At 37.1% G+C, this 26,014-nt stretch overlaps 1 protein-coding gene across 1 annotated transcript; it reads left to right on the top strand.

Moving 5' to 3' along the window:
* Positions 1 to 411: 411 nt before the first annotated feature.
* LOC145307631 (uncharacterized) lies at positions 412 to 26,014 on the top strand. Its single transcript, XM_080150107.1, has 20 exons — positions 412 to 484; positions 651 to 701; positions 918 to 1,650; positions 1,897 to 1,986; positions 7,119 to 7,217; positions 7,397 to 7,495; positions 7,662 to 7,760; positions 7,982 to 8,080; positions 8,240 to 8,338; positions 8,505 to 8,603; positions 8,770 to 8,868; positions 9,034 to 9,132; positions 9,288 to 9,386; positions 9,551 to 9,649; positions 9,815 to 9,913; positions 10,237 to 10,335; positions 20,771 to 20,869; positions 21,598 to 21,690; positions 22,176 to 22,232; positions 22,573 to 26,014. Exons 1-19 carry the CDS (start codon positions 443 to 445, stop codon positions 22,202 to 22,204), a joined length of 2,325 nt encoding a protein of 774 aa, XP_080006233.1. The 5' UTR covers positions 412 to 442; the 3' UTR covers positions 22,205 to 22,232; positions 22,573 to 26,014.

The raw sequence follows: 26,014 nt of genomic DNA, 5'->3' as shown, positions 1-26,014 counted from the left end.
CGCATCTCTTTAATCAAATCCTTAAAATGTGAGTGTGTCCATAAACAGTATCCTGTATTTAATCAGTTTGCCAAAAATTTACTTACAATTTTGTTTCAGCCTATTCAGTTTTGACACTATACAATGTTATTTGTCCTTTGCTTTTATGGATGTGGCATTCTTTTTTTTATATTCATTTTAGTTGTTTTTTTAAACACAATGTATGATTATTTAGTCTAAAAAGAAATTTTTGATTATTTATATATACATTAAGTTATAGAATTTAATTTTGTTATTTTGGGGAAATTTTTGTGATATTAAAATTATAAAATAAAAGATCAAAACCAATTTTGTTTAGCCTAGCAGGGTTGAAGAGCTGGGCTAACAAAACCAGAATTAATAATATATTATAATTTTTATTTTATTATTCATAGAAAATTACCTCTAAACATGATTTTTCAGTATGGGTGACAGCTTAGTCTCTTCCTGCATATATTATTCAGAGGTGAATTCTTTTTTAAAAATTTTGGCTCACTGCCTCTCTAAATTTTTAGCAAGCCTCACTGATTTTAATGAGGCAGTGAGTCAGAAATTTTTTAAGAATTCACCTCAGTTTTGAAGCCTTACTGGAAAATATTTATCAACTTAAAATATTAATCTTTTTATTTAAGGTCTTCCTGCTGTTACTTGTGTATCCAATTATATCTTGTGCCCCTGTACAGGTACTTTATTAATAATTAATGGATACACCCCCAGAGGCTTCTAGGGGCATATTAGGTTGAAGTCACCCCCACCACATTAATTTTTTTCTATTTTTTTATTTTGGGAAACAATTTAATCTAGAGGTGATTTCTCTTACAGGGGTGGTACACACAGACACACATCTGTTATACAAGGATTAATCAAAATATGACATAGCAAATTATGTTTGTTTGTAGGAAAAAACTGAAGTTTCTTGTTCTGAAGACACCACACTAGCTGAACTTGATACAACAACTCCTGAGGACACCACACTAGCTGAACCTGATACAACAACTCCTGAGGACACCACACTAGCTGAACCTGATACAACAACTCCTGAGGACACCACACTAGCTGAACTTGATACAACAACTCCTGAAGACACCACACTAGCTGAACTTGATACAACAACTCCTAAAGACACCACACTAGCTGAACCTGATACAACAACTCCTGAGGACACCACACTAGCTGAACTTGATACAACAACTCCTGAAGACACCACACTAGCTGAACTTGATACAACAACTCCTGAGGACACCACACTAGCTGAACCTGATACAACAAATCCTGAAGACACCACACTAGCTGAACTTGATACAACAACTCCTGAGGACACCACACTAGCTGAACTTGATACAACAACTCCTGAAGACACCACACTAGCTGAACTTGATACAACAACTCCTGAAGACACCACACTAGCTGAACCTGATACAACAAATCCTGAAGAGACCAAACTAGCTGAACTTGATACAACAACTCCTGAAGACACCACACTAGCTGAACTTGATACAACAACTCCTGAGGACACCACACTAGCTGAACCTGATACAACAAATCCTGAAGACACAACACTAGCTGAACTTGATACAACAACTCCTGAAGTTACTACAATAACTGAAGTAGAAGCTAGAAATATGGAATTGGGTAATGTATAATTTATTTTGATAATTATTTCAAAAATAATCTTCACCACATACAAGAAACAAATAGTTTTTTTCTTTATTTTTATTTTATGTTAAAATGTGTATCTGTCAAAGAATATTTTGTAAACAGCAGAAAATTTTTTTACCAAGTTTTCAGGAATCTTAGTGTAGGTGCAGGATAGGTTTTTTCATTCAAGATAAATTAACTCTTCTTGGGTGCAAAACCAAGAGTTTTATTTTTCATTAGGTTTGATTGAAGCATCTGAGGCTGGAAATTCAAGTGAAGTGATAAAGTTGTTAAGCAGAGGAGTCAACATTGATGCTTATGATAATGAAGGTAAAGATTAAGATTTATTATGCATTCCTTTAAATTCAATTATTTAAATAAATTTTGCTAAATACAAAGTAGAACAATGTTTGTCTGTTTGTTTGTCCATGTTTGTATGTCAAGCAAAGGAGAGTTTGACATTATTTTATCAAGTATGCCAATATTTTATCAAACAAAGCAGAATGACAAAAAAATATAAAAATGAGGATAAATTTTACATTTTTTTCAATTTATTTCATCTAAATCAATCTATAAATTTACAACTTAATGTGAATAAAATTGCAGCTGCATCCCTGGCATCTAGGGGCTCACTATTCCAAGTGGTATAAAAGATACAAAAAAATAGCATAAAACCATTAAAATTTTAAAGAAGGTGTCCCAAATTTTTTTATTTTCATTAAAATAGCTAGTCGGTATTTTTAGTAAGTTGTAGATGTAAAATTTTCCATAGAATTTAGTTATGCAATTGTTTTTTTTTGTAGACTTCTTATTTTTAAAGTAATTTAAGTTTAAAGAAAAAAAATTTGGTCAGTTTTAAGGTACTAAAACACAACAAAAAAAAAGAAGAAAATTGCCATTATAAACAAAAACAGTAATTTTTTTTAATTTTCTTTGATTTGACACCTTACTTTTTTAATTCTGTCGGGTAATTATTGAAAAAATTGATTTTTTTAAACCTCGGTTTAATCAAAACTTTGAACATAAATATATCCTAACACAGGCATAAAAAATATGTGTTCATATATACCTTTAGAATCAGAAAAATATTACGAATCCATTGTAAGCAAAATTGAAAAAAAGTAAAAAAAAATTTTATTAAAATGTCCTAACATATTGTATTATACAGGCAACACTTACTTTACCCCCTTCCCATTTTTACTCCCAAAACAAGGATTTAAGATGGTAAAAGGGAATGGGGGGGGGGAGTAAAGGTTGCCTTTATAATATAATATTTTCATTTAATTTCTTTTATTGCAGTTTATTTACTATTTTGTAAACTTTTTATTTCAATTTTGCTTAGAATGGATTTGTAATATTTTTCTCATTCTAAAAGTATACATAAACACCTATTTCTAATGCCTGTGTTATGATATATTTAAGTAAAAAGTTTTCATTATCTTGGGTTCCAAAAAACAGATTTTTCTAATAATACTCAACAGAATTAAAAAAGTAAGGTGTCAAATTAAAGATCTTGTTGTTCATATTTATTTTTGTTCATAATGGCAATTTTCATCTTTTTTTGTTGCGTTTTTGTACCTTAAAACCCACTTAATTTAAAAAAAAACTTAAATTACTTTACAAATAAGAGGTCTACAAAAAAAACGATTGCATATCTAGATTCTATGGAAAATTTTACATTTACTATTTACTAAAAACACCGGCTAGCTGTTTTAAATAAAAATCAAAAAGTTAAGACACCTTTTTTAAAGGATATAATTGATTGCTGGACTTTTATGGTTCTATAATCATTGGTACTAAACACACCCTGATGATTTTCTTTTTAAAACCTAAATATCAATTAAATAGATCTTCAGCTCTCTCCTTCTCTCAAGTGCGCCTAGAGGCATTGAGGGTCGTAGCTGCTAGTTTATATATATAGATTATTTCAAAAGTTAGGAAAAGCATATTTTGACAAGTAAAGCAGAGTATGCCAATAATCACCCAAGTAAAACAAAGTATGCCAATGTTCCCCCAAGTAAAGCAGAGTGTGACAAAACAGGGTATTGGCACACACAGTTTAAGCATTTCATATAACTGTTTTATTTTTTATGCATAATTAGGATTTAAAAAAAGACATTTCTCATGAAACACCCTGTGTCTTATATTAATACAGTGAGTTTTTTATATGACAATTTTCTTGAAAGCAATTTTATCCCACTTATAGTAATCAGAATTTAATGATTAATTTACCAAGTGGGGAAAATTGCTTTCAAAAAGTTTTCATAAAAAAACACTGTATATCCTTTATTCTATTTGTCTAAATTTTATCTATATATTATATAAACATATCTATTTATCTGCCTACTTAATGTATAATAAATCTAATATATTTATATCTAGGATGGGTCAGTCTTATATATGCATCAGAGGATGGAAATTACTTCTATCTGTCTATATTTCTATCTATCTTTTTACAAATTTCATGTAAAGTAAATTCATGTAAATAAGTTGTATCATATATTTAATATATTTACTTTATAATCATGTTTTAAAATCTATCCAGACAAAAATGGGTTGGATGTACAAAAAGATTTACTTCACATGAAATTTAGTAAATTAAATTGCCCAAATAAAAGTGTTTTAAAGTGATCTTGATAAAACAACATCTTTTGGAGGCAGTTGATGCTTAAATAACAAATGAAAAGGTCTATGGCCCTAAAACAACTCCTTCCCCCAAAAAAGGAGCCAAATTTACTATTTTTGATAACATGCACAGTAGGGCGGGTTCATATCGGAATTAGACAAAGAGGGGATATGCAACAGATAAGATTAACCTTAAAAACATTTTTGATCGAAAAAGAATTTTAAAAAATTGAGTTGCGACCACTAAAAAATATATTTCATTACTTATTAATATGCAAAGACGACATTCAAAAATTTTTTTGAATCAAAACTACGGCTTCATGGTGCTTCCTGGAAAGGCCTTGAGGAGCTGAGTCAGGAACTTTTGTCCGTTTCAAAATGTCTTGTTCCTAGCCTTAGAAATGACTTAAAAATCACAATTTTTTAAGGTTTATTGACAATTGTCCAATTTGTAGAGGTTTTTTAGATTTTCTCAGGCTAGGAACGAGATTTTTTGAAACGGCCAAAAGTTCCTGATTCTACTCCTCAATGCCTTTCCTGGGAGCACCATGAAGCCTTAGTTCTGATTCAATAAATTTTTGACTCCCATTTACAAATAGCTATACAATTAAATGTCTGGTCGTCAGCGGTTTTAATTTTAAATCATCCAGAGGTGTATTATACTCATACAAATCATTTGCAGAACCCCGCTTTGGTCTCAGAAAAAAAAGGTCCAAAATCGACCCACCCTAATTCACAGGGTGTGTCCCAAAAGTGTGAAAATTTGTAGAATAGAATATTATTGTTATTAGTCAAAATCTGTAACTATATGACAGTTTTTAGTCACTTAGAAAAAAATTTAAAATAACCAAAAAAAAAATTTCCCATTTGTTTTCAAATACAAAAAAAATATTGGGTATTATCCTCCTAGAAATTTTTTTTTCAATATTGAAAATTTGAGTACACACCCCCCCCTGACAGCGAACTATGAACTCTGGCCGCAGCGCTTGGCTCCCTAGCCTGCCTAGCCACAGCGCTCGGCCCTCTTACCTGCCTAGCCCCAGCGCTTGGCCCCCTTACCTGCCTAGCTGCAGCGCTCGGCTCCCTAGCCTAAAACCTAACCTAACCTAAAATAGTTGTTTGTCGGGAGGGGGGGGGGGTAGATATACCACACTTTTCTGGGATCTTGCTGAGTCAAGTATCAACTGTGGGGAATACCAAAGGATGACTTCATGCAAAATTTGAGCTGTATCCGGCCAAAACCGGCCGGGATTTTTTATAAAAAAACGTTTTTTTCCGGTTTTTAGGGGGTATCTGTAAATCAAGATCCTCCTGAGTACGCCCCAATGATGATTTTTGCTTTAAGCTCTGATCTGAATTCCTCAAATCTGGATATGACCCCTAGAGTTGAAAAATGGTTAAAATCGGTTTTCGGTTTTTTGGCCAAAACTCATGCAGGGAGTTGTTTTTTGGGATTGACATACAAAAGCAAGTTTGTACAACTTTTTGGGGCGGACATTTCTTTACTTACCCATTATCAGCCATGGGCGAACCGTTTGGCCGATACGCGCCGCCACAGGCGCGATTTTTGACGATTTTTCATAAAATTTTAAATGGAATTCTAAGCATATTTATTTTTATTTTAGATGAAATTTTTTTTTTTGGGGCAGTAAAGGGCCGGAAACCGGTCAAAAGACCGGATTTTAACCATTTTTTCAACTCTAGGGGTCATATCCAGTGTTGAGGAATTCAGATCAGAGCTTAAAGCAAAAATCATCATTGGGGCGCGCGTACCCAGGAGGGGGCTTGATTTACACCCTAAAATCCCCCTAAAAACCGGAAAAAAACGGTTTTTTTTATAAAAATCCCGGCCGGTATTGGCCGGATCTGGCTCAAATTTTGCATGGAGTCATCCTTTGGTATTCCCCACAGTTGATACTTGACTCAGCAAGATCCCAGAAAAGTGTGGTATATCTAGGAGGGGAAGGGGGGATACAAAATTGAAAAAAATTGAAAAAAAAATGTTCTAAGAGGATAACGCCAAATATTGATCTGGTCAGAAAACACTTTAGCCTAACACATTCAGACACTTTATAGATTAACCAAGTTGAACCAATTTTTAGCTCTAAAGACACAAAAACCACACTTACAGGGTATCCTTATGTGAAATTTGACAACCTTATAGTCCCAGGTCCTCCTTAGTTAACACATATGCCCACAGATAATAAGGATTTAAGCCAAAAAACGATTTTTTGGACAGGTATTTTGAGTATTACACTAGATACCCAAAATACACTTTTTGTTGGACACCCTGTAAAACTAGTTTTGGCCAAATTAGCATTATGTGTCCCCTTTTTACATGAATAAACAATAATTTTGGTATATAAAATGTGACTAATGTGATGAAAAAAAAAATTTTATTTTTAAAATTGTGAAAATGTTTTTTAAAATTTTTGTTACCTACCTTCATAGATAGCTTCTAGACATCCAGGGAGACTCTGAAATTTTTTTTTGGCCATCCATCATCCTTGAATCACCCCACAGACCAAAATATAGAGTATTACCAAAAGGTAGAACAGAAAAGTGGTACACTTGGCAAATAATGCACCATATACATATCTAAATATTTATCTTACTATAAATCACAATAATAAATAATTGTGAAGATATTATTAAAAAATGGAGCTAATAGCAAAGTAAAAAATAAATATGGTTAGTTGCATGATATTATTATATTAAATAATTTATATATATATAAGATCTTGATGTATTCTTTCTTCTATCTGTCTATATTTATATCTATCTATCAATAAATGTCAATACTAAATAAATAATAAATCTAATATATTTATATCTAGGAAAGACCAGTCTTATATATGCAGCACATAAGGGAAATACTGATGTTGTGAAGATATTATTAGAAAACGGAGCTGATATCAATGCAAAGGATAATTATGGTTAGTTACATAATATTATTATTATATGATATTTCTATCATATATATAATATCTCAATATATCTTTTCTTATTAATACATATTTATATATTATATCTATTACCTATACATATCTATTTATCTAAATATAAATCACAATACTAAATATACATATAATAAATCTAATATATTTATATCTAGGAGGGACCAGTCTTATGAAGGCAGCATATAGAAGAGAGATTGATGTTGTGAAGATATTATTAGAAAACGGAGCTGATATCAATGCAAAGAGTAATATTGGTTAGTTACATAATATTATTATTAATACAATATTTCTATCATATATATTATCTTGAAATATTTTTTTCTTCTCTCTATCTATATTTCTATCTATCTATTATCTATACATATCTAACTATAAATGTCAATACTAAATATATAATAAATCTAATATATTTTTATCTAGGATGGACAAGTCTTATGGAGGCAGCAAGGTGGGGAGAGACTAATGTTGTGAAGATATTATTAGAAAACGGAGCTGATATCAATGCAAAGGATAATGATGGTTAGTTACATAATATTATTATATAATATATCTATCATATATTTTCTTTCTGTATATAGTTCTATCTTTCTATTATCTATACATATTTAAATGTATTAAATTATATTTATTATATGATATTTCTATCATTATCTCAATATATCTTTTCTTATTTATATCTATATATTATCTATACATATATATTTATCTGACTATAAATGTCAATATATATTTATATCTAGGAGAGACCAGTCTTATGTGGGCAGCAGAGATGGGAAATACTGATGTTGTGAAGATATTATTAGAAAACGGAGCTGATATCAATGCAAAGGATAATTATGGTTAGTTACATAATATTATTATTATACAATATTTCTATCATATATCTCAATATATCTTTTCTTATTTATATCTATCTATTATCTATACATATCTATTTATCTAAATATAAATAACACTACTAAATATACATATAATAAATCTAATATATTTATATCTAGGATGGACCAGTCTTATGTGGGCAGCAAGGTTTGGAAATACTGAAGTTGTGAAGATATTATTAGAAAATGGAGCTGATATCAATGCAAAGGATAATTATGGTTAGTTACATAATATTATTATTATATGATATTTCTATCATATATATAATATCTCAATATATCTTTTCTTATTTATATTTATCTATTACCTATACATATCTATTTATCTAAATATAAATCACAATACTAAATATACATATAATAAATCTAATATATTTATATCTAGGATGGACCAGTCTTATGTGGGCAGCAAGTAATGGAGATACAGATGTTGTGAAGATATTATTAGAAAACGGAGCTGATACCAATACAAAGGATAATTATGGTTAGTTACATAATATTATTATTATATGATATTTCTATCATATATATAATATCTCAATATATCTTTTCTTATTTATATTTATCTATTACCTATACATATCTATTTATCTAAATATAAATCACAATACTAAATATACATATAATAAATCTAATATATTTATATCTAGGAGGGACCAGTCTTATGAAGGCAGCATATAGCAGAGAGATTGATGTTGTGAAGATATTATTAGAAAACGGAGCTGATATCAATGCAAAGAGTAATATTGGTTAGTTACATAATATTATTATTAATACAATATTTCTATCATATATATTATCTTGAAATATTTTTTCTTCTCTCTATCTATATTTCTATCTATCTATTATCTATACATATCTAACTATAAATGTCAATACTAAATATATACTAGATCTAATATATTTATATCTAGGAGAGACAAGTCTTATGGAGGCAGCATGGCGGGGAGAGACTGATGTTGTGAAAATATTATTAGAAAATGGAGCTGATATCAATGCGAACAATAATGATGGTTAGTTACATATTATTATTATTACACAATTTTTATCATTAATGTAATATCTTTATATATCCTTCCTTCTATCTCTGCATTATCTATACATATAATTTACCTTACTATAAATGACAATACTAAATATATACTAGATCTAATATATTTATATCTAGGATCGACAAGTCTTATGGAGGCAGCATGGCAGGGAGAGACTGATGTTGTGAAGATATTATTAGAAAATGGAGCTGATATCAATGCAAAGGATAATGATGGTTAGTTACAAAATACTATTATTAATACAATATTTCTATCATATATTTATCTTAAAATATTTTTTCTTCTCTCTGTCTATATTTCTAATTATCTATTATCTATACATATCTAACTATAAATGACAATACTAAATATATAATAAATCTAATATATTTATATCTAGGATGGACCAGTCTTATGTGGGCAGCAAGTAATGGAAAGACTGATGTTGTGAAGATATTATTAGAAAACGGAGCTGATATCAATGCAAAGAGTAATATTGGTTAGTTACATAATATTATTATTAATACAATATTTCTATCATATATATTATCTTGAAATATTTTTTCTTCTCTCTATCTATATTTCTATCTATCTATTATCTATACATATCTAACTATAAATGTCAATACTAAATATATAATAAATCTAATATATTTTTATCTAGGATGGACAAGTCTTATATATGCAGCATTTTGGGGAAATACTGATGTTGTGAAGATATTATTAGAAAACGGAGCTGATATCAATGCACAGAGTAATATTGGTTAGTTACATAATATTATTATATAATATATCTATCATATCTTTTCTTTCTGTATATATTTCTATCTTTCTATTATCTATACATATTTAAATGTATTATATTATATTTATTATATGATATTTCTATCATTATCTCAATATATCTTTTCTTATTTATATCTATATATTATCTATACATATATATTTATCTGACTATAAATGTCAATACTAATCAATATATCTTTTCTTATTTATATCTATCTATTATCTATACATATCTATTTATCTAAATATAAATAACACTACTAAATATACATATAATAAATCTAATATATTTATATCTAGGATCGACAAGTCTTATGGAGCCAGCAAGGGAAGGAAAGACTGATGTTGTGAAGATATTATTAGAAAATGGAGCTGATATCAATGCAAAGGATAATGATGGTTAGTTACAAAATACTATTATTAATACAATATTTCTATCATATATTTATCTTAAAATATTTTTTCTTCTCTCTGTCTATATTTCTATCTATCTATTTCTAGTGGCTACACTCTCTGTTCACTATTTTTAAAAAAAGGATGACTGCTACGTTCTGCGCACGTAGCCTCAAGCGGTGAAGGTGGGTTTAATCCAAGTTCCTCACAGAGTTCTGTAGTCACTAAACTAATAAGTCTATCTAACTATCCAGAGTGTTCACTTAAGTATTTGAAGGTGTGTATTTCAATAAGAGCACAAGATAACTGATACAAAATAGAAGGGCAACATATGGCCTTGGTAAGCCCGCAATGGACGGTCCCGTACGTTGCGGGTTCAACAAAGAATAATTTCACGAACACTGGGAACCATCTCCCAGGATTTAAGAGTTACTATATTTTCACTGAACTGTTTATGTTCAGGGCTTCAATGCTGGGTGGCTATGTACTTGAATGTCCCTGGTTCTCATGGTTGGCGCAATCATCTGAAAAGCATAAGAATAAATGCGCTGAAGGCTTGCTTGGGGCGCGTACCGACCAAAGGTTGGCTACATAAGCGCACATAGACGGATTCATGGCAATGAATCCGTGACTAAACATATTTCCAATAAATAGAACAAATTTATAGATACATTAACTAAAAATGCACCGCATCCGTCATTCGTTGGCTAAAAAGATTCAAATCAAAGAAAAATAGTCATGCGACTTTATAAGCTTTCCATAGACACCAAACAACATATATTTCAGATAGAAAATAAGTCCTGCAGGGGTATACTGCATCTAAGTTAAATAAAATAGAAGAAAACCTGCCCACTACAATTCTCCCCTTTTTTCGTTGGCGACAGTCTTGTTGCAACGAAACATAAATTTAAAACGGCAAAAGACAAGCCAGCCGTTGTCCTACCTAAATGGCGGTCGAGTTGTCTAATTATACCTAATGTAATATCTGCCTTGATCGCCAGCTCCGGTGTTGATTACTTGCATCTCGATGCCTCTTGGCTCGATCCGCGGTTGCAGGATCAAGGGTTGCCGTGCTTCGGAGGCTTCAGTAGCCGCCGCAGTTCTAGGCTCTTCTTCTTTCTTGTTGTTAGCTTGGCTGCGTTTCATTATCTTCCGATACGTTTTCCTATTATACAAATATAGGTGGCCAATCAGGGCCAACGCTGCTCCAGGTCCAACTCGTAACATTGTAAGCGTGATGCATACCAAATCCGCCAGAAATTTGATTCCTAATATGACCAGGCACAGTAGGGCCATTAGATCGCCCCACTGGTGCAGGAATTCTTTCAACTTTCCCCATAAATTCAGCTTCTTCTCAAGATCTGGAATGAGATTATCCAAAGTATAAATAGGCAGTCCTTCTGTCTGTTGTTGCTCGCAGTTGCCTGTACCGACGCAGAGGCCATACGCGATCTCTTGAAGACTCGCGGTTGCATAAGATGGAAAGGAAATGGTGTGTAACCAATCGGCCGTCTCCTGCTCAGTATATAAACCGCCATGTGAAAAATCCGTAAAGTTTGCCGTGGGGGAGGTCTCTGCCATCTCTAACGGCTCCGGCCGTACCTTGAGTGTTGGGGTAATTTGTACCCAACCTTCACGAGCTTTAACCGTCAGTGGAAAGGTGTCGCTGCAGGTGACTTTGGTTGAGTGCATTATAAAATGCCTTGTCCTGGCGTCTGCAAATCCAACAGGATCTACCGGAACATCCTTGTAGCAAAACTTCTCTTCACGAATTCTCTTGGCTTCCTTCTTACAGGTAAAGGTGAGCAACAGGTCACCCTTAATCATCCCATATACTTCCTCATGGAGTAGTACAGGTTGGTCATCCACACTGCGATAATGGGACTCGCAAATAGTCTTTCTTAGTGTGGTATCTAAGCTGCCCAAAGTAGCTTTCATGGTATAGGCCAAATAATTTAGATGAACAGCGGCCTGTAAATTAATATCGACTTCTGTAGGGTCTACTGTGGGTAGGGGCATATGTGCTCCACTGTCAGCTATGAAGATTCCCTCATGGTCTGTGCGCATAATTCTAAACGGACAGTAAGTCACGGTGGTTTCGCCCGTAGTATTTAGTAACATTTGCGCTTGATGGTCTACCAGGTAGGTTCCCAAAGTTTTCCTCGGACGGATGGTGTTGATTACTGCTAATGGGCAAGCGTTTCTAATACGCTCCCATACGTAAGTGGCTCCGCCGGTGACACAGCCCTGGGTGTCATATGGGCAGTCCAGCGCGATATGATCCGTCTGACTTTCAACTTTACCACCATTCTCCAGGAAAGTCTCCTCTTTCAACAATATCCGATACTCAGCCAGGTGCAAAGTATCCTTGTGAATAGTTTGACCAATCATTACCTCTTGTCCCTGACATTTGATGGCATCATCCTCTAGGGTTAAGCTTCCTGTCAGGGATACCGGGACATAAGTCGGGTGGTTCAGTCTAACTTGGATTGGATTCGCATAATTTGCGATCTCGAACTCCCGGGTAGTAGACAATTTTCTGCAGGCTGCCGTAGATATCTCCTTGTGTCTTAAGATCTCGGGAACTTGCTGCATCTTGATATGTCCCCATACCCCACACTTGAACCAGTAGTGGGATACGGTGACCTCGCAGCTATACCCTTTAATGCGTCGGGTGGTACTCTGTTGTAAAACAGTGTACAGCCGGTCTCCAGGTTGTTCGTCGATAGGGGACACTGTTTGACATAGTGACCCCTTGTTGTAACTCCGGACTTTTGAAGGAGTTGTACAATCAGTTACCTCGATCGTGTATCCCGCTGCCGGTGCTGCCGAAGCCGCCAGCGTCACGTTCACTAGGATCAAGAGCAAAAACGTAACGAAATACCGCTTGCTCATATTTCAAAAATACTCCTTGGCACACTCGCTCGTTCTTGTTGATTTTCACTAAGTCCTCACTAGTGTTAAGTAGAATGAGACTGATGGGGCCGCGGTAGTCTGAATCGATGACTCCGCCGAGTGCTATTACCCCTTTCCTTTCTAGGCTGCTCCTCCCAAAGATCTTCATAAAGAAGCCGGGTGGAATCTGCACAGCAATATTGAGGGGGATGACTGTGACTTGGTGTGGGGGAAGGGATACGGCTGCTGGTGCATACAAGTCATAGCCCGCTGCTCCGTCGCTCGCACGGTGTGGTAACTTTGCTCCCTCTTTTATGGACACACTCAGGCATCCTAGCATATCAATCTCCTCATCACTGCTGCTGAGCGCTTGCTTCGCGTCTCGCATCTGTGTGTACATCGTCCCACTGTAATGCTTGCCTCCCTTTTGCTTCTTGGGTGAACCGCTCTCCCCTTTTTCTCTTGACTCTCTCTCATCTAGATCAGGGCTACTAAGCGGGCGCTTTGTAGGACTTGGATCGCGGACTTTCGGTGAGTCGGGACGGGGTCGGTCCATTGGGCTCCGATCGCGCACTAAATCTGGACTTGCGACGTTTCTCGGTGGTGTCTGTGAGCGCTTCATCGGACTCCTCTCTCGCCTAGATGTAGACGGTTCGGGTTCCCTCTCTTCCCTTCTAGGAGGGGACGGGGCTGGAGGTGCTGCAGGCATCTCCACCACAGGGGGAAGGTTTTCCCTCCTCTCTTCCCTCGGTTCGGGGGGTCTGGGTTGCCCACCGCCTGGCTGTCCACCATCTCCCGGAGGTGGTGGGGGTCCCGGTGGTGGTGGTGCTGGTGGAAATTCATCATGAAATGCAGGTGGCTGCGCCACAGCTGCATGTGCACCAAATCGCATGTTGAGAGGGAGAACTTCACCCTCCTCATCATCATCATCGGACTCCCAGCGTATCGGGGGTCTACCAACTAGAGTATCCGACACTTGACCATAGAACCGTTTGAGTCGCCCCACATGGGCGGTGATAACCTCTGTATCTTGGTTCCTTGGTCCCTTCAGCTTGAAAAGAACGTCTGCAACCTTTTCAATGATTAGAAATGGTCCTTCCCATAACTTGTCAAGCTTCCTCGATTCTCCTTCTTTGAGTTTCTTCCTTGTTCCTCTCAGGTAGTACACCAGATCTCCGACTGCAAATGTACGCTGCTGTAAATACTGCTTAGCATTTCTCTTGATTACTGCCTCGTTGTTCCTTGCTATTTCTTCGTACATTCTGGTGTACCTGTCCAATATCATCCTGGTGGCCTGACTGACATCTTGTACTTGCCCTGCACTTGGCAATCTCAGCACCAGGTCTGCAGGTAAGGTGGCCTCCCGCCCCATGAATGTCAGGAAGGGGGTAAGCCCCGTGCTACTGTGGACCCTGGTGTTATATGCAAACACCAGTCCAGGTAAGTAGTTCACCCAACACTTGCTGTCCTGATGGGTGATGGCTCGCAATGCCTCTGTCATGGTGCGGTGCCAACGTTCCACTAGGTTGCTCTGTGGATTCGCGACCGGTCCCAGCTCATGTGTTATGCCCAACTGTTTCATCAAGCTGTCCACAATCTTGTTGCAGAATTCCTTGCCTTGGTCTGAATGAATACTTTGGGGGCATCCAAAAGTGCTGATGTATCTGTCTGCCAGGGTCTTGGCCACTTCTGTTGCTGTCTTAGTTTTCAGGGGGTACGCTTGTATGAAGCGTGAGAATCCATCCTGAACCGACAAGATATACTTGTAACCGTCAGCTGTCAAGTCAAAATCTCCACAGATATCCACATAGATAGTCTGGAGTGGGTAGCCATTCCTAATGGGTACCTGCACTCCCGCTTTAATGTTGGCCTCCACTCGTTTCTGGACGCAGGGGTGGCAGACCGCCACCCTCAGCCTTACATCAGTCTGGGCACCAATGTAAATGTAATTCCTCATCAACCGAGACAAGGTTGAATGGACTCCAAAGTGAGCTCCTGCCACTCCTTCATGTACCTGTTTGAACACCGCTGCCTTCAACACTTCCGGCACGACTATCCTTGTCCTGTCGCCCGCAAAGGTAATGATCTTCTGCTCCAGGACCTTGTCTGAAGCCATCTGCAACGATCCAAACATCCCTGCATACATCTGTAGGTCTCGGTGGCGCCCTCTCAGTTCCAGCTTATCCGGGGGCTTCTTTCTCACTTCTACCCATTGTCTCACTTGCTTGAGAATGGGATCCTCTTGCTGTGCTTCAGCAAATTTCGGCCGTGTCAGCTCACTTGTGACTCTTACGGCTTCTGCACTGTCTGGTTCCTCAGCTCCCACTGCTCCAATATACTCCTCCTGTTCCTCCTCCTCCTCTTTGGTAGGCTCTGGCATATCGCTGTCTTCCCGTCTGCTCAGTGCGTCGGCGTTGGTATTCTTCTTGCCGGGTCTATGATTTACCACAAAATCATACCCGGCCAACTCCTCTGTCCACCTGCTCAACATCCCCGTGTTCTTCTTGAGGCTTTTGAGCTGTAACAGTGCACTGTTATCCGTATTCACTCTGAATTGCCGATATGACAGGATAGGATGGAACTTCCTGATTCCATACACTACAGCTGCAGCTTCCCCTTTCCATGAGGGGTACCGCTTCTCCGCTGCTGTAGTCTTCCGGCCCATTGCCGCGATTAGCCTCTCCTTACCTCCCTGAACTTGGGACAGGATAGCTGAAATGGCCTTCCCACTATAATCTGTTGTCAGGTGGAACGGTTCCGCCGACTCAAAGTCCGGCACCGCCCGGATCGGGGCCTTCTCGAACTCCTCCTTCAACTGCTGAAACTCTCTCTCCATACTGGGGGTCCACTCCAACTTCAGGCTCTTCTTCTGCGCGTTCATGTCTGCAGTCCTCTCAGCATACTCCGGGATAAACAACCTGTAATATCCCATGAACCCCAGCATCGAATTGAGTTCTGCCACCGTCTTGGGCGATGGCCAGTTCTGTATCCTCTGGGTGTACTCAGGTACCATCCCGATACCTTCCTCCGACAACAGATGTCCCAGATATTGGATAGACTTCTGAAACAGGTGTGTCTTCTTGGCCTTCAACTTGATACCAGAGGTCCGGTGGGCGGTCAAAACTTTTCTCATCTGAGGAACGTGTGCAGCTACTTCCCGATTGTAGCTGATCACGTCATCCAAATAGCTCTGACAAATGTCAGAGCCAAGTGGGTTTAGTGCAGCGGCGATGAACCGGCTATAGACGGCTGGGGCTGTGGAGATTCCAAACGGCATGCGGCGAAACTGCCACAAGCCGTTTGGTGTCGCGAAGGCCGTCAGGGCACGCGACTCAGGCTCTATTTCAATGTTAAAATAGGCCTGTGTCGCATCCAGTGCTGAATAGACTCGATGCCCGCCTGCTTTCTCCAGAAGCGTCTGAATCCTCGGCAGCGGGAAGCTGTCCTGTTCTAATGCGGAGTTGAGTCTTCTAAAATCCACAGCCCAGCGGTACGTCCCGTCCTTCTTGCGGACTGGAACAAGGGGAGATGCCCATGGCGACGTACTTGGCTCGATGACATCCTGCTCCAGCCATTCCTCCATCTGCTTTTCCAAATCAGCTAAAAGCTTGGGGTTGAGGTCTCTGTACCTCTGTCGCACGGGCTCTGTTCCAGGCTTCAGCTTAAGCCTCATCTTGACCAGGTCCGTCTTGCCTGGCGCACTCCTGGAAAATACATCCTTGAACTCGTAAACAAGCCTCTTGACTTGTTTCTTGACCTTAGGGTGTTCTCGCAGTAACTCATTTTCTTCCATCTTAAGGTCTGTCCACACCTCCTGGAATGAAGGGTCTGCTTCCTCTCCTTTTGTCAAATCTTCGCACTCTGGCTCCGCTTCTTGGGTTTCGCCTATCTTGTTTAGGCTTGGCACTGGTCGCAACTCCAGGTCTTCTTTGTCTATCTTCGCCATGCTATCAGAGCATATTTCTCCCATAACTGTATCACCTCCTCTGATAACCACTGGGTCCTGCCCCAGGTTCACAACAGGGACTCTGATGATACCTCCGGGTTCGGTCTGATACACCCCTTCTATGGTGTAGGCATTGGCCATAGCATTTAGACAACTCGACCCTATCATGACATTTTTCTGCTGCCCTAGCCCTACGGCCCTAAAGTGGGTGACACCCACACTCTCAGGAGCGATTAGACGAGTATGACAGACAGACAGTTTTGTCGGAGGGGACTTAATTTGGACTATCTTTACCCTTACTCCCTCCGGCAACGGCGCATGTCTCACCCCACCCTTACGGACTGCACTTGCATTCTGCATTTTGAACTTTGCTCTACGTTTTTCCATAGCAATTGCATTCAAATTTGCCAAGTGGGCTTGCTCAGATTCGACGACGCGGTGCGAAAACAAAAGATCATCATTACTAGACAGATTATTTACAACTAAACTGTGTACATCAATAAAACTATTTACATTCAATTGATTATTTACATGGTCCTTTTTAGCGAAATGTTGGGCTACTTGATGGTGTAATCTTTGAAACGGCTCAAAAAATGCACTTATCTTAGGGTTGGGGGTCGAGTGATCCCCCGGCGGTGCTCCATACCGCTCTTCGGCTTCTGGAGGGTTCTCACCTCCGATGGCGTTGATCAACGGAATACTCTGCCCCTGCATCACAAAGCTTGGCGTCTTCTGACTGTAGTCCAATACGCCTCTCTGTGTTTCAATCCACTGGGCTCCAATGTTGATGTCGTGGTTAAGGGTGGGTAACACCAAGGCTTTCTTGATGTCCATGCATTTCTTTGGACTAAGCCACATCTTAAACCCTTTTACCCGACCTACTGCATCCATCGAACCTCCTTTCGCCGCCGTACTTATCCTTACTTGACAAGGATGGATAGGTAACTTTAAGCTTTGTGCCAGCCGTTCGCTGATGGCTACTCCATCATTTATCCTGTTACCTGTGTCCAAAAGGACCGAAACTGGCAGTAGCCGGTCCCGGCCCTGCAAGACCACTCTCACCATGGCCTTGCCGCCCGCCGACAGGCTGTTAACTGTGTCAGTAGGCGTTGCTTGGGGGTTGTACGAGCCGCCTAATGCCCGTACCCCCTCCCGTTTCCCGACACCAGGAACCCGTTGGCATCCAGGGAGAGCACCTCGTCCATGCTGTTCATGCCCATCCCCTGGAAAATCTCTGCAACCTGTGCCTCCATGTCATCAGCCCCGAGTCCGTTGGCAACAGGGGCCGCAGTTCCACTGTTCTCCTGCATCTCTCGAACTCCCTGCTTGGCAGCTTTGGCGGCTCTGGCCTTGTTGTCGGCCCTAGCTTTCTCCAATTTGTGCTCCGGCACCCGGCACTCTTTTTTCCAGTGTCCGGGTGCGGAGCACCTGTTGCAGTTACCTTTCTTCCTCTGGGTGTCCGTCTTCTGCTGGTTAGGCTTGGAAGGACCAGCTGTAGCTTTCTTAGGCTTGGTACAGTCGCGGGCCCAATGCCCTTGTACCCCACAGTTGAAGCACTGCGCCTTCCCCGTGATGGCTGCTATTGCTGCCAAGGCTGACATGTCCATCGGTTCCGTTCCATCCAGCCGCGTCTCCAGCCGTTGGGTTGACATGAGGCCGCCAGCATCAGTGTCCTCTAAGTCCCCTTGGTTCATCAGAATCTTCTCAGCCGCCGTCAGGTCATTCAACCGTGCTTTGTAGGACTCAATGCCGTTGAAGGACCCTATTTCTCGTGTTATAGAGATCCTCACACTCTTATTATAGAGTGATTTGCTGCACTCAAACATAAAAGCCCGCTCATCCCTTGGCTCAGGGTATGCCTGCCTCCAGAGAGCCAGCTTTTTAGCCACATAGCTGGTAGGTCCTTCAGTAGCTTTCTGTTTGTGGTTCATATAGATCTGCTTCATATACTCACCATCCATGGGACTTGTAAAGGCTGTCTGGAACCTTTCTAACAGTTGTTCCAGCGTGAGGTTGTCTCGGGCCAGGATAATCTCCTTCACTATGGAGTGTGCATTCCCCTGCAAAGAGCCTATCCAGGCTGACTTCCGTCCCTCTGAATCTGCGGCATTGTGTCCACACCGGCGAAATGCTGTGTCCATCTGTAACTTGAAGTCTTCCCAATCTTCCCCAGGCAAGTTCCGGTACCTGGGGAAGTCCGCTGGCTTCAACTTTTTCCGTTCTTTGTCAATCCAGGCCATCACTAGGCGTCTCTGCTCCCCTGCTGGACCCTCTTCATTCTCAAACTGGGCCGCAGCCACGGCCAGATTCCATGCTGCCTGTTCCATAGGGTTCTGACCCATAGCCATATCTGGATTCTTATAAGAACTTTTCCCAACACTTGCTAAATTTCACAAATCTCGGTGAAATTCTACCTGAATTATCTCCTCTTTCTGCTAACCTTCTATACTTTAGCTAACAGCCTCCTTCTGTGGTGGTGTATACTCTGTTCCCAGGCACTGTGTGTCTTCTGTTCCCAGGCACTGTGTATCTTCTGTTCCCAGGCACTGTGTACACTTAATTCCCAGTTACTGTATACACTTTATTCCCAGTCACTGTGTATAGTTCTGTTCACAATGACTTGCACTTTCACCAGTGACTTGCACTTCCACCAATGACTTGCACTTTCACCAGTGACTTGCACTTTCACCAATGACTTGCACTCTGGATATTACACACGATAGAGACTTTATTTTTTTCACCAAAAAAAACTATCACTAGCGCTGCCACCAAAATCTAGTGGCTACACTCTCTGTTCACTATTTTTAAAAAAAGGATGACTGCTACGTTCTGCGCACGTAGCCTCAAGCGGTGAAGGTGGGTTTAATCCAAGTTCCTCACAGAGTTCTGTAGTCACTAAACTAATAAGTCTATCTAACTATCCAGAGTGTTCACTTAAGTATTTGAAGGTGTGTATTTCAATAAGAGCACAAGATAACTGATACAAAATAGAAGGGCAACATATGGCCTTGGTAAGCCCGCAATGGACGGTCCCGTACGTTGCGGGTTCAACAAAGAATAATTTCACGAACACTGGGAACCATCTCCCAGGATTTAAGAGTTACTATATTTTCACTGAACTGTTTATGTTCAGGGCTTCAATGCTGGGTGGCTATGTACTTGAATGTCCCTGGTTCTCATGGTTGGCGCAATCATCTGAAAAGCATAAGAATAAATGCGCTGAAGGCTTGCTTGGGGCGCGTACCGACCAAAGGTTGGCTACATAAGCGCACATAGACGGATTCATGGCAATGAATCCGTGACTAAACATATTTCCAATAAATAGAACAAATTTATAGATACATTAACTAAAAATGCACCGCATCCGTCATTCGTTGGCTAAAAAGATTCAAATCAAAGAAAAATAGTCATGCGACTTTATAAGCTTTCCATAGACACCAAACAACATATATTTCAGATAGAAAATAAGTCCTGCAGGGGTATACTGCATCTAAGTTAAATAAAATAGAAGAAAACCTGCCCACTACACTATTATCTATACATATCTAACTATAAATGACAATACTAAATATATAATAAATCTAATATATTTATATCTAGGATGGACCAGTCTTATGTGGGCAGCAAGTAATGGAAAGACTGATGTTGTGAAGATATTATTAGAAAACGGAGCTGATATCAATGCAAAAACTAATAATGGTTAGTTACATAATATTATTATATATATCTATCTATCGTTTTGTAAATCTATCTATCCATAGTTACATGATATTAATGTAAAGATTGATGAAGATTATTTACACAATAATTTTTTTTCTGCCCTCTTGAAGGTAAGAACCACCAAACAGACTAAAATATAGAGTATTACCAAAATTGGAGAGGTGATGCAGAAAAGTAAATGATACACTTTATGAGTTGTTATAATATATATCTAAATCTAAATATTTAAACATAAAAAGCATCATAGCCTCTAATATCACACTCCAATATAATCACAATTGAAATATCTCAAAATAAAACAAATTGTAAATCATTATTTACCGAAAATACACAGAAAGTGCTCAGCACTCAGAAAAACTAGTAAAATTGGAAAAAATGTGCATTTTTGGATATAACACAATTCTTGTATAGTATAAAGTGATTAGGTATTTCTCATTTTTTACAGGCCTTTCAATTTTGGTTATTTTGATTTGTCTGCATTAAAAGTTATGTTGTCAAAACAATGACCTCATAATATGGTCTTAATCAATTTATTTATTAATTTAATTTTAATTAATTAATAAAAATATAATAATTCTTCTTGTATCCCCCCAAAGAAAAATAGTTTTTTACTTTTTCTTTTACAAGCTAAAAAACTCTCACCCTCTCCATTTTGCCTCAAGTTCCCCAAGAGGCCTCTAATATTTAATAATCAATCATATTTCTAGGAGCAACAGCTCTAGATCATATCCTATATAGCACAGCTTCTTGGATCACTGAAGAGAGAAAAGCTGAAATATCAGAAATACTTAGAGAACATGGTAAGGATAGTAATTACTTAGATATGGATTTCTTATCCTAAAAAGTAATCTGATTACTTACTTCTGAAATGATATGGTTCTTCTTTACAGTGTAGCTTTTCATAGGTTCTAGGAAGGGTTTAACTATTATATGGGAGGGTACCATCACCCTCCCTAGAAAAATTTAACACTGCTTATATTTCAAACTAAGGTTTTAATGAGTTGGAGGGAGATGTTTACATCCCACCCATTTGTATTAGTAACAGATTAAAGGAAAATGTGTAACAAAATGTTTGCTTATTTTTTTTTCATATCTACATTTTAACAAAGATTGGTGTATTTCTAGCAGGATTCATTTAAATACATCTTTGTGTGTTTTGACCGTTATTGGTCTGGTTTTTACATAATTGGAGATGTGCATAAATTTATGTTATATTGTCTTATCCCTTAAGATAAATGAATAACTTATACAAAATTTTAGAAATAAAAATGTTATATTATTACAGGAGGTAAGAGAGGAAGTGAGATTGAGTAAAAATATTTACAAGAAAAATCACAAGCAGGTAAGATATTTGAAAAATATATATTAATTGGTTGAGACATATAGCTGTTAGCTGATATATATCTTTTTATGTCAAGCAAGCTTAAGTTAATAAGATAAAAATAAGTAAAGCATTCGGAGAAAAAAAGCCTTTAACCATCCTAAAACTATAATCTAAAAATTAATATTCTAAACTGGAGACTATCTGATGCTCTCCTGAAGAGAATTAAATCAGTTCAGTAGTTATTGAAATCTTCAGCCTTACTACTTTATAAAATGAGATTATTAACACCCTGAAGGAGGAGGGGGGGGGGGTGTTTAGTATCTCACTCTTTCTATCTGCATATGATATTTGCTTTTAGGAGTAATCAGCTCACTAATTCTCCAGAGTTCCTTCTCTCAGAATCTTCAATGTTTCAAAGAAATGATTAGATATTACATATTACTAACTCTCCTACTTATTCTATGTTATCTCTATATTATTTTTTTTTCAAATTGCAAGTTTTTTCTGTGAAAGCAAAATTGTATCTATAATACAAAGTAGAACGATGTCTGTCCGTCTTTCTGTCCGTCTGTCCGTCTGAAGCTTAAGATCTCAGTAACCACTGAACCGATTAGGCTCTACTCTTCAGGGAATATACCTACTGGTCCTGTGATGGTTTTAAGCTATTTTCTTGGGGGGTGGGACACCCCAACCCCCCCAAAAATGAAAAATACCCTCCCACCAAAAAAAATAAATTTTTTTTTACTTTTTCTTTTTAAATCTAAAATACGAAAAATTAGGTTGATCAAACCTCTTGGGGCAGAGCCCCTAGAGGCTAGGGGCGAAGCCGCTAGTAAAACTTATAAAGTGGAATAAATATTTTTAGTGGTAAGTATGATGGATGAAACAGCGTAAAGTACCTCCAAAAAAATGATGTCAAACAATGAAATGACCATTGAGAGGCCAAATTGAATTTTACTATTGATCAATTACAATGTATACTGGCCTATCATTGGTCATTTCATTTACTAATATTTCTTGATTTTATAAGGGTTAATGTGTGCTATTCATTAAACATTATATTAATATATTGCCATGATCTATATTAACCAATATTGAGTATGATGATATGCTGTAAAATAACAAAGAATTCAAATTGGTCTAAATTAACCATAAAACAAATGAGAATTATATTTAAACTTTTAATTTGAAACTTTAAGTTTATTGATAGACTGGAACACTAACTATTACTTTATATTTTAGTACTTCTTATATATATATGTATACATTTATGTTTGTAAACCTTTTCCATTATGACTTAGAATCCAATTAATTTCCACTGAATACAAACAGGTTCTAAGCCATGATGAAAAATCATGTTTGCCATGGTTTCATAAAAATTATTTTTTTTAAATTAAAAGAATTATTTACTTTTATTTGACTGTAGGTATACAAGTCATACTTGTTAAATTTTCTACAAAATTTTTTTTATATAAAACCATACTAGAAATATATAATATTATATAAAGCATAGCAACTATATAACTAGGGTGTTAATAATATGGTCATGATTGTGTATCTAGCATACAGCCAACATAGCACCTCTATAACTAGGGTGTTAATAATATGGTCATGATTGTGTATCTAGCATACAGCCAACATAGCAACTATATAACTAGGGTGTTAATAATATGGTCATGATTGTGTATCTAGCATACAGCTAACATAGCAACTATATAACTAGGGTGTGAATAATATGGTCATGATTGTCTAACTAGCATACAGCCAACATAGCAACTATATAACTAGTGTGTGAATAATATGGTCATGATTGTGTATCTAGCATACAGCTAACATAGCAACTATATAACTAGGGTGTTAATAATATGGTCATGATTGTGTATCTAGCATACAGCTAACATAGCAACTATATAACTAGGGTGTGAATAATATGGTCATGATTGTCTAACTAGCATACAGCCAACATAGCAACTATATAACTAGTGTGTGAATAATATGGTCATGATTGTGTATCTAGCATACAGCCAACATAGCAACTATATAACTAGTGTGTGAATAATATGGTCATGATTGTGTATCTAGCATACAGCTAACATAGCAACTATATAACTAGGGTGTTAATAATATGGTCATGATTGTGTATCTAGCATACAGCCAACATAGCAACTATATAACTAGGGTGTTAATAATATGGTCATGATTGTGTATCTAGCATACAGCTAACATAGCAACTATATAACTAGGGTGTGAATAATATGGTCATGATTGTCTAACTAGCATACAGCCAACATAGCAACTATATAACTAGTGTGTGAATAATATGGTCATGATTGTGTATCTAGCATACAGCTAACATAGCAACTATATAACTAGGGTGTTAATAATATGGTCATGATTGTGTATCTAGCATACAGCTAACATAGCAACTATATAACTAGGGTGTGAATAATATGGTCATGATTGTCTAACTAGCATACAGCCAACATAGCAACTATATAACTAGTGTGTGAATAATATGGTCATGATTGTGTATCTAGCATACAGCCAACATAGCAACTATATAACTAGTGTGTGAATAATATGGTCATGATTGTGTATCTAGCATACAGCTAACATAGCAACTATATAACTAGGGTGTTAATAATATGGTCATGATTGTGTATCTAGCATACAGCCAACATAGCAACTATATAACTAGTGTGTGAATAATATGGTCATGATTGTGTAACTAGCATACAGCCAACATCAGATTAGGTGTGGCTTACTTTTTAAAAAGTAAACATTTTCTCATTTCATTCAAAACTGATTATTATCAGATGGATTAGAACCGGTTCTCATCCATACGAAAAAACCATGTCTAGCATCATATTATATCCAGTTTTCTACAAATCTAAAATGTACAATCATAAGATTAAAACCAGTTTTTTTAGCCTGTGCCTTTGGATTCTTGGTTTAATCTTATAATTGTACATTTTATATCCGCGGAAAACTGTTTATAATACGATGTGAGAAAAAACTATTGTGATTTACATCTTAAATATTTATTTTCAAAAGGTTATATAAATGTTGAAAATTCTTGAATGCTGTGCTATTTAATGATATAACTATTAATTATGATTGTATTTAACATGTAAGGTTATATTTGGTAATAAGTATCCAAATCCACTTTTATTTCTCATAAAAATTAAATATTTTTTTTCTTCAAATTTCATGATCATCATAGATTGAAAGATAGATTTGAATACTTATTAGGAATATTTTGATTTGATTACTGTACAAAGCATGCCTGCAGCAAAGATTTTGTAAAATTTTTAATTTTTTTGAAAATTAGGTTAGAAACTTTATGTTTTCCATAACAGATTTAGAATTGTGGGGAAGGATCCCTTTCGTGGCAATTAGTCTTATTTTTAAAATGGCTTTTAATATTTAGGTTAGGTGATTGCCCCACAGGGTTAGGCAATTGGCCCTGCGGGGTTAGAGCCCTCCGCAGGGGCTAGAAATAGGAGAAAAGCTACTGTAAAAATAAGAAGAATCACCCATTAAGGGACGTTGCCACGAAAGGGACTATACCCGAATTGTGTCTCGAGTTCAACTAGATGCATAAAAAAAAAATGGATACTCTCTAAGATTGTGAGGCATGCTTTACCGACCTGGAATTGATTGATATAAAGAATAATGATTTGGCCATAATTAGTAATTTAGGAATTGTTAATTGTTCTATGTATAAATACTTTTGAACACAGTTCATTGCATTCTAGAATTGTTTTTTTATTATTATAAAAATTTACAAATTATTTCAA

This window comes from Acartia tonsa, chromosome 15 (assembly GCF_053477335.1).
Source record: "Acartia tonsa isolate MP-2025a chromosome 15, ASM5347733v1, whole genome shotgun sequence".
NCBI classification, from domain to species: Eukaryota; Metazoa; Arthropoda; class Copepoda; order Calanoida; family Acartiidae; genus Acartia; species Acartia tonsa.
Note: the sequence above shows the minus strand (reverse complement) of the source record. Positions and strands in the feature narration are given on the sequence as shown.